Genomic DNA, 10254 nt, shown 5'->3' with positions numbered 1-10254 from the left:
GTCATTAAAAACCCATCTGGTTCACTAATCTGCCATTCCTACCCCGTCTGACGAACATGTGACTCCAGGCCCACACAGCGATGTGGTTGATTCTTAACTGTCCCCAGTAAAATGGCCTAACACGCCACTCAATTCAAGAGCAATTATGGATGGGCAACAAACGCTGGCCCAAGAACAAATTTGTTTAAAAACTCATCCCTGAGTCCCTATCCTTCCCCATCACCTCTTCCACCCCCAGAGTCCCCTGCTGGATTCCAAAGTCTTCCATATTTCAACATCTTTGAAAGAGGTGCTGTTAGGTAATTTGGACATTCTGAGTTCTCCCTCTGTGTACCTGAACAGGCGCCGGAATATGGTGACTAGGGGCTTTTCACAGCAACTTCATTGCAGTGTAAGCCTACTTGTGACAACAAAGATGATTATTATTATTATCACCGGACATTGCCCCAACCCACCTCTTCTGCCAGCATTGTCTGAAACCCATTCCAGCCATTTTCCTGCCTTATTATGCGGGCAATGGAGACAAAGAAGACACAAGAAGAACGTTTTTCATTCAGGGGGCGGTTAGGATCTCAACCGACATGAAAGAGGGAAATCAATTTGTATGTAAAGAGCAGGATTATCGGGATCGACGGGGGAGTGGCAGCAGGTGCATTCTTCATCTGAAGTGCCGGGACAGACAGGACGGGCCGAATCGCCTCCCTCTGATCAGTCCCAATTCAGCCATTAGCGAAGGGCAGCAGGAAGGAGAGAGGTTTGATCAGGGGAATTGGCCGAACCCGGGCTGGGTGGGGTTGGGGCCAGATTCAGGGTTGCCCAGGTTAGGGGGAAATAGGGAGTACTAGATAGAAGTTCCCCATACCCTGACACCTAGGTTAAGTTGGGGGAGAAAGATCCACGGGTGCCAGATATAAATATAAAGCACGAAGCAATGATGAAAGGAAAAACATCTCTGGATAAATGTAACTCAGATGAGAGAGTGAGAGGAAGAACGGAAACCTTCCCTACAAAGTTACATTTAACAGCATGAAGCTTGCGTCAACATGTCCCTGTTATCACACAAAGCAAGATAGAGATAGAGAGACCCAGGAGGTGGCATCATCATTCACATGAGGCTCAGTATAAAGAAAGGATCTCGCTGTGACTGATAGATCTTCATCTCCGGCGGAGAGGATGCGCTGGAGTTTGGCATTGGCGCAGTTTGTGGCGGTGCTGGTGATGTGGATCGGCGGGGCCTCTGAGGCTGGTTTCCTGAGCAACTGTCCGTGTTCAACACCGAGATTGTGCGGTTCTCTACCTGCAGACCATCAGTTCCCAATGGAGGTGGGTGTGTCAGACCATTAAATTCCCTCGGGATGAGAGTTCATTGATTTGAAGTTGTTATTTTGAAGTGTATTGAGCAGCAACACTTGGAATGGAGCATTGGGCTGTGAACTGGTGTCTTTCCCCATGTGGGTCAGCTCCTTCCACCCACACTGTTGTGGAAGTTCGGACAGATTGCCCTCTTTAGGATGTTCTTTCTCCCCCCCCCCCGGGACTGGCCTGGGTTCGGTTGGGGGAGAGGGTTAACCGATCACCCTCCAGCCTGGGCTCCCGGGGACATCCAGGCTGGAGAGGGGTCCTGAGCACAACCCCAGGATCAGGACCAGGCTGAGGGTGTGGGTCAGGGTGGGGGGGACAGGTGAAGCTAGTGCACAGACACAAGGAGCAGCTCAGACTGTCGTTCAAATACAAAGAGAATCGTGTGATATATAATATATGTTAAAGTGTTAATCTTGGTGTAGTTACAGCCTGTGTAAAATAGGACGTCTGTAATATTGAACAATATACAGATATTTGAACAAGTGCAGCACCGGTAAAATGTTTCTTTTAACGTGTTTCTCTGATGTGTAGAACCGTAAATGATGGGTGATCTCACTCTGACAGACTGACACCAGGTTAAAGTTTACAGTTGTCACAGAATGTTCATTCCCCACAACACCAGTTAAAAATCCTGGAATCACATGGAATAAAATTGTGATCTGACCTCAGTCATTGTAAACTGGGATCCTGCTCATGGTTAAACTGAATACAACTTAGCGAATCTTTCAACAAACATTGACATCAAATCACTATGTAACTCTTGAATTGTTGATAGTGTTAGAACATAGGACAGTACAGCACAGAACAGGCCCTTCGGCCCTCGATGTTGTGCCGAGCAATGATCACCCTACTCAAACCCACGTATCCACCCTATACCCGTAACCCAACAACCCCCCCCTTAACCTTACTTTTTAGTACACTACGGGCAATTTAGCATGGCCAATCCACCTAACCCGCACATCTTTGGACTGTGGGAGGAAACCGGAGCACCCGGAGGAAACCCACGCACACACGGGGAGGACGTGCAGACTCCACACAGACAGTGACCCAGCCGGGAATCGAACCTGGGACCCTGGAGCTGTGAAGCATTTATGCTAAGCACCATGCTACCGTGTTGCTCAGTTTCTTCTCCTCGAACTTCCCTTGAAATCCCGGCTGCCCTGTTTCCACACCACTGGGTTTGAAGATGGCTAAATATCCAATGCACCGTCCTCAACCCCTGCCGCATGTGCTTGTGCTTAAAGTACTCGGTAAATTAGCTGTTTGGAGGTTTGGACACACTCCGACACCTCAATTTTGTCTCCGCATGTTCCAGGCAAACTCTCTCCATGTGTTCTCTCAGGGCAGCACGGTAGCACAAGTGGATAGCACTGTGGCTTCACAGCGCCAGGGTCCCAGGTTCGATTCCCCGCTGGGTCAATGTTGTGTCCTGCTGCTTCGGATAACACAGCCTGCTACTTGATGCAGTCTTAACTGAAGGATGCTCCAGACTCTGAAATGAGTTCAATGTGTTTATTGAACTATTAACACAGTTCTCAAATGAGTTTGACTCTCTGCTAATCTAACTGTAGGAACTCAGTCTAACTGTACCAGCTTGCTCTAAGCCATGTGCTGGGGTGTGATGCTGCTGATCAACCCTGTCTAACTTGCTAGCTGTCTGTCTGTGGAAAGTGGCAGGGTGTGAATGCCTCATTCCTTTTATAGTGTTTATGTCACGTCCCCTTGTGGTGATGCCACCTCTGAGTGTCCTGACTGCCCATTGGTTGTGTCCTATTCTGAGTGTTCATTGGTTGCATGTTTGCATATCATGACTGACACTGGCTGTGCGGAGTCTGCACATTCTTCCCGTGTCTACGTGTGTTTCCTCAGGGTTTTCTCCCACATACCAAAGACGTGCAGGTTAGGTGCTAAATTGACCTTAGTGACCAAAAAGGTTAGGAGGGGTTATTGGGTTACGGGAATAGTGTGGAAGTGAGGACTTAATAGGGTCGGTGGAGACCCAATGGGCCGAATGGCCTCCTCCTTCTGCACTGTATGTTCTATGTTCTTGTTACGGTTGGAGGTTGTCCATGAAGGTTATGATGTTCCAGGTGGCAAACCCTTATTTGACAAGTGGAAGATGCCTGGGTGTGATTTCTTTGAACATGGGGTGCTTAATGCATGCCAACAACCAAGTGATCTCAGGCAAATGGTGCCTTTGACCAATGGCAAGGGCCTTGCAGAATGAACGAAAGTGAAGCCCTGCTATGAGTCAATGATGATATGCAGCTACATGTGTGACCTGCGCCAAATGTTCAGTGTGTCAAATATTTTAATTTAATTTTATTTTATTGGATGTGGGCTTCACCGGCTAGGCCAACATTTATTGAACGTCCCTAGTTTCCCTTGAGAGGTTGGCGGTGAGCTGCTTTCTTGAACTGCTGCAGTCCATGTAGCGTAAGTACACCCGCCGTGTTGTTCGGGCGTGAGTTCCAGGATGGGGCAGTGATATATTTCCCAGTCAGGTTGGTGAGTGACTTGGAGGGGGACATCCAGGCGGTGGTGTGGTGTTCCCAGGTATCTGCTGCTCATGTCCTTCCAGATGTTGCGGCCATGAGTTTGGAAGATGCCACCTAAAGAACCCCAAGAAACAAGATCTCCCGCAATGTAACCTGCTGACGAGATGTGTTCATTATCCCTTCCTGATCCTGTACCCTGCGGAAAATTAGATTGATAGGAAAAGAAAATCAATATGTCATTAATATCCGTCATTAATTCGGCTGACTGCTTTACGTTTATACCAGGTCCTTGTCTTCGATAGCGGAGGAGCGGATTGGAAATATTATGACTGGTCAAAGGTCACGACAATAGTTGCCTTTGGAAGGTATGACCGTGAGCTCCTGTGCCATGCTCATGCAAATAACGTTCGAGTCGTCCTGAAAGGTAATTCATTTGATCACAGGGACTAAACCTGTTCTCGCCAAAGCTAATTAATGAGAAACACAGATGAAGATAGACTGTGCACAGCTGTGACTTCGATATTCTGACTCACTATCCCCAAACATTCCAGAAGTTTCTCCAGCTCTGATACAACTGTTGCAAATTATTCTACATTCCATTTACAACATATCAACAGTCTCACAGTGACAGATAACTCCTGCCTTCAAAGCCTGACATCCTGTTGACAAGTTTTTCACACTTTTGTTGGTATAAACTCCTTTGTCCATGGCGCCATTCTCCCATCGGGCAGCTAAGTGTCGATGCAGGATTCAAAACAGGGGTGTTTTACTCTGAAATCAGCGCCCGTTCTCCAGCCCACAGGGGGATAGTAGGGCGCTGGGGTGGCCCATGCCGCTCCAGCTGCCAATCCCGGCGTGAACCCAGCGTGGGTCCACACGCTGGCCACAACGCCAAATGGCGCAGGAGGAAAGGAGGCTCCCAGCCAGAGAGGCCGGCCCGCCAACCGGTGGGCCCCGATCGCGGGCCAGGCCACCAAGGAGCCCCCCCCCCAGGGTCGGACACCCCCCTCCCTCCAACAGGCTGCCCCCGGACACTTCAACGCCGCGGTCCCGCTGGATCAGAGGATGTTAGAGCGGCGCCGGCGGGACTTGGCTTTTTGTTGACGGCCGCTCGGCCCATCCGGGCTGGAGAATCGGCGCGCCAGCCTGTGCTGGAGAGTTGCTGCATACTACGACCGGCGCCGCGCTGAAGCGCTGATTGTCTGACCCCCCCACCCCCCCGCCTCCCCACTGGCTCCCCTCTTCCACAGACCAGTGAACTGGGCCTTTGTTTTTCAGATTTGCTTTAACTGAGCACCGACCTTTGCTCTCCTATTAACACATTCCGCAACCAGGGGCGATATTCTCCGACCCCCCCCCCACCGGGTGGGAGACTCGGCGGGGGACGGCGTGAATCCGGCCCCTGCCTTCCTCCCAATTTTCCCGCCCCCCCCAAAAACCGGCCCGGCATGAGTCGCGTCGCCCGCCTCATGAATGGCGGGGTCCGGCGTGACTCAATGGGCACCGGGGTCACCCAAATTCTCCGGCCCGCGATGGGCCGAAGTCCCGCCCGTCTGTAGTCGGTGCCGCCGGCGTAAATTAGAGTAGGTCCCTTACCAGCGGGACCTGGTGGCGCGGGCGGGCTCCAGGGTTCCTGGGGGGTCGCAAGGGGATTTGGCCCCTGGAGGTGCCCCCACGGTGGCCTGGCCCGCGGTCGGGGCCCACCGATCCGCCGGCGGGCCTGTGCCGTGGGGGCACTCTATTGTTCCGCATCGGAGGCCGTGGTCTTCCGCCATTCCCGGTGCGGAGGCGATTCTCTGTGCGCATGCGCCGGGATGACGCCAGCACACGCTGGCTCTCCTGCGCATGCGCCAACTCGTGCCGACTGGCAGAGGCCCTTCGGCGCTGGTTGGCGTAGCGCCAAGCCCCTATCCCGCCGGCCGGCAGGGCGCCAACCAATCGGGGGCGGGCTTAGCCACTGAAGGTGCAGAGGATTCTGCACCTTTGGGGCGGCCCGATGCCGGAGTGGTTCACGCCACTCTGTCCCGTTGGGACCCCCCCCCCCCCCCCCGGCCGGGTATGGGAGAATCCCGCCCCTTATCTTTATGTCAATATTAGCACTTCTTCTGTCCTTCATGTTACCATTAACACCCCCTTCATCTTGTGTGCATGACATCTTTGACAATCTTTTTTTGCTCAGACATTTCTCCGAGCATCCATTCTGCCCCACATCCTCACCTCCTCTCCAACTATGATTTATTTATTTACTTTAAAAAATAAATTCAGAGTACCCAATTATTTTCTCCCAATTAAGGAGCCAGTCTGCCTATCCTGCAATCTATCCCTCTTCAGCTCTGAAGAAGAGTCATGCAGACTTGAAAATATTAACTCTGTTTCTCTCTCTACAGGAGCTGTCAGGCCTGCTGAGTCTATCCAGCAGTTCCTGCTTTATCTGACTACTCTCGGGATCTCTTTTAATATTGGTGCGGGAGATCGACCATTGATTATTTTTTGACTTTTCACCTCCAAGACGTGTTGGCCTTTGATGGGTTCCTGAACACTCTTGTATTCAGCCTACAAGTGGGGCGGGGGAATAATTATGCAAAAGGAGTTTGGAGCGCTTAAAAGAATTTTAGAGATGGTAAACTGTTGAAGGGATCTGGTAGTATGGGGAAGGTGAAGAGAAACAGGGACTAAGATTCTTTGTTGTGAGGGGCTGTGGAGAGGCTTATGCAATGATAGTCAAGTGTCTATTGATGTCAATGGGGTCTTCAAGGTTACTCATCACAGGTTACTGCAATTAATTTTTCATGCAGCCACTGATCCGTTGGCTCGTTTCTATCATTTTTTTTTAGCCTATCATAGAACATAGAACATACAGTGCATAAGGAGGCCATTTGGCCCATCGAGTCTGCACCGACCCACTTAAGCCCTCACTTCCACCTTATCCCCGTAACCCAATAACCCTTCCTAACCTTTATGCTCACTAAGGGCAATTTATCATGGCCACTCCACCTACCCTGCACGTCTTTGGGCTGTGGGAGGAAACCCACGCAGGCACAGGGAGAACGTGCAGACTCCGCACAGACAGTGACCCAGCGGGGAATCGAACCTGAGACCCTGGCGCTGTGAAGCCACAGTGCTATCCACTTGTGCTGCTGTGCTGCCCAAATGCAAATTGTATAAATGCTTATAGAAATGCAAACATAACACTAGGGTTTAGAGGAATACAATTCAAAACCTGAGGCTTCACTTAAAAACTTTATCAATCTGTACTAAAAGCAAAAGTAAAAATACAAGAAATACTCAGTAGGTCAAGCAGCAGCTGAGGAAAAACGCTGAGTTAACATCTTAATTAACACATTTATTGTACAGAGCCTTGATTTGGCCAGGCATCGATATTGTCTACCTGTCTAATACAGGTAGGGAATATACAGTGAATGGTAGAACCCTCAAGAGTATTGACAGTCAGAGAGATCTAGGTGTACAGGTCTACAGGTCACTCAAAGGGGCAACACAGGTGGAGAAGGTAATCAAGAAGGCATACGGCATGCTTGCCTTCATTGGCCGGGGCATTGAGTATAAGAATTGGCAAGTCATGTTGCAGCTGTATAGAACCTTAGTTAGGCCACACTTGGAGTATAGTGTTCAATTCTGGTCGCCACACTACCAGAAGGATGTGGAGGATTTAGAGAGGGTGCAGAAGAGATTTACCAGGATGTTGCCTAGTATGGAGGGCATTAGCTATGAGGAGCGGTTGAATAAACTCGGTTTGTTCTCACTGGAACAACGGAGATTGAGAGGCAACCTGATAGAGGTCTACAAAATTATGAGGGACATAGAGAGAGTGGATCGTCAGAGGCTTTTCCCAGGGTAGTGGGGTCAATTACTAAGGGGCATAGGTTTAAGGTGCGAGGGGCAAGATTTAGAGGAGATGTGTGAGGCAAGTCTTTTACACAGAGGGTAGTGGGTGCCTGGAACTCGCCACCAGAGGAGGTGGTGGAAGCAGGGACGATAGTGACGTCTAAGTGGCGGCTTGACAAATACATGAATAGGATGGGAATAGAGGGATATGGACCCCGGAAGTGTGGAAGATTTTAGTTTAGAGGGGCAACATGGTCGGCGCAGGACTGGAGGGCCGAAGGGCCTGTTCCTGTGCTGTACATTTCTTTGTTCATTGTTCTTTGAACACAGCTGTATCTGCTCACCACAAAAACTGAAGTAGGCTCACTGGAAAAAACCCACAAATAAATTTACAGCCATCAGGAAAGACTGGGCAGGCTAAGCCCCAGAGGTGTCTCCAAGGATGTGCAGGTTAGGTGGATTGGCCATGCTAAATTGCCCTTAGTATCCAAAAACGTTAGGTGGGGTTACTGAGTTACTGGGATGGGGTAGTGTGGGCTTAAGTAGGGTGCTCTTTCTAAGGGCCGGTGCAGACTTGATGGGCCAAATGCCTCCTTCTGCACTGTAAATTCTATGGTGCTATGATGCTCGATGTTGTAAGCTGGGAAACTCTACAAACTGATTATAAGCTTTCCATTTACTGTTCTGGGGTAAAGAAAAATCCAATGATTTTCAGTGTTTGGAGGCTGTAGAGGCATTTTACAAGGCCTGAGTATTAAGCCAGCCTTAACGTGGGGTTCGTCCCTCATTGTTAGGCCTTTGCTTAATAAACAGAGCAGACACATAGCCTGGTTAAGATGGCTTTATTAACCCAAGCTTAGTTTTGTGTACACGTGGATGAGATCTGGATGCTTGCCAAGATCTATCTACTAAACACTGATATAAACACATCAATTATCTAATTTCCAAAAATCAATAGTCCACCACAGTTGGACTTGATCCAATCCCTGAAGCTGTTATGTCCAAACCTATCCAATAAAATTGTGATCAACCCATGATTGAGCCTCATCTTCTTACCAGTTGTTTACCAAAAGGCTTGACGTCAATCTTAAATTGTTTTCCCCATCGTCCTGCCGACCCTTCGTTCAGCTAAAAACAGGATGGCAGAACTTGCATCCTTTTTACTCCATGGATCGTTTCAGAGAGCCAGGATATCAGAAGTGGCTTCCTTTTCTCTTGCAGAGGATATTGGGAGCTACTGATAAAAACTTGCTTACTATGTAATCTGCTGATCACACATCTCCTGTGTCTCAAAAACATGGGCAGGTTAGTTAGCCTAAATCCCATCGTACATTGTAGCCACTGCTTGCAGCCAGAGTTCACATGATTATCACTACTATGTCCCAAAATAAAGGTTTAATGGTTAATAATGATTACCCAGTACACTTTCTATAATTAATCTCAATTCTTAATAAACTAACTTATGTAAAACTACTCTAGTGGCATCCTAGATATTCAGTGTTAAGAAGTCTTATCGCTGGACACCCCGTTCAGCGCCAGGCTGAGGCACTTGAAGAAAAGTTACAGGAGGGCACAGAGAAACCTTGGTAATAATGTGGACTATTTCGACAAAATGTAATTGAATAAATAACAGGACATGCAAATACTCCATCTCTCTTATAACAAAAACAGAAAGTACTGGCTAATCTCAGTAGGTCTGACAGCACATGTGGAGAGAAAGGGGAGCTAACGTTTCGAGTCTGGATGACTCTTTGTTAAAGCTAGAGAGAGCTGGGAATGAGGTCAGATTTATTCTGTAGTTAGGGGGGGAAATGATGGAGTGGTGGGGCTGGATAGGTGGACCAGCGATAGATGGAGATAGACGAAGATATCGAGGACAGAAGGAATGTAAATGGGGGTGATTAAGGCGAAGAAGGGAGCTGATAGTAGCACATAAAGAGATTAGAGTGCGTAAATGGCAGAACAAAGGTAAGCAGTGTGTAAAGGGCAACTCGGAACAGTTGGCCAAAGTGGAGTGCAGGGGAAGGGGAGGGGAAGAATGGTGAGGGAAAAACGGATCAATGGAAGAAATGAAAATAAAAATAAATTGACAGAAATAAAAATGGGGTAAAGGTGGTGGAGAGAGTTCACAATCTGAAGTTGTTGAACTCAAAAGTTAAGTCCAGAATGTGCCTCCATCTCTCCTTTCTAGCTCAGAAGGTTAGGTTTTCTCCAGGAGCTAAAACAGGGGAGGCACTGAGTGAAAATGAAAAATGAAATGAAAATCGCTTATTGTCACGAGTAGGCTTCAATGAAGTTACTGTGAAAAGCCCCTAGTCGCCACATTCCGGCGCCTGTCCGGGGAGGCTGGTACGGGAATCGAACCATGCTGCTGGCCTGCTTGGTCTGCTTTAAAAGCCAGCGATTTAGCCCAGTGAGCTAAACCAGCCCCTTTGGCATTGCCAAGATGTTGGCATTTCTCATGAGGTATTAAACAAAGGTTCCAGCTGCCAATTCTGGAGGAAATGGCAGATTACATTGGCACAATTTGAAAGAAACACGGACTTCTCGT

At 48.8% G+C, this 10254-nt stretch overlaps 1 protein-coding gene across 1 annotated transcript in view; it reads left to right on the top strand.

The window, feature by feature from the left end:
- The first annotated feature begins 1050 nt into the window (after positions 1–1050).
- LOC119964128 (di-N-acetylchitobiase-like) overlaps positions 1051–10254 on the top strand; it is a 34234-nt gene continuing 25030 nt past the window's right edge. The window contains exons 1-2 of the mRNA XM_038793428.1: positions 1051–1323; positions 4146–4284. Of these exons, the coding sequence (XP_038649356.1) occupies positions 1174–1323; positions 4146–4284 (289 nt within the window). The 5' untranslated portion in view covers positions 1051–1173. The remainder of the gene's footprint in view (positions 1324–4145; positions 4285–10254) is intronic.

The sequence above is a fragment of the Scyliorhinus canicula genome, chromosome 4, assembly GCF_902713615.1.
Source record: "Scyliorhinus canicula chromosome 4, sScyCan1.1, whole genome shotgun sequence".
Classification (NCBI taxonomy): Eukaryota; Metazoa; Chordata; class Chondrichthyes; order Carcharhiniformes; family Scyliorhinidae; genus Scyliorhinus; species Scyliorhinus canicula.
Note: the sequence above shows the minus strand (reverse complement) of the source record. Positions and strands in the feature narration are given on the sequence as shown.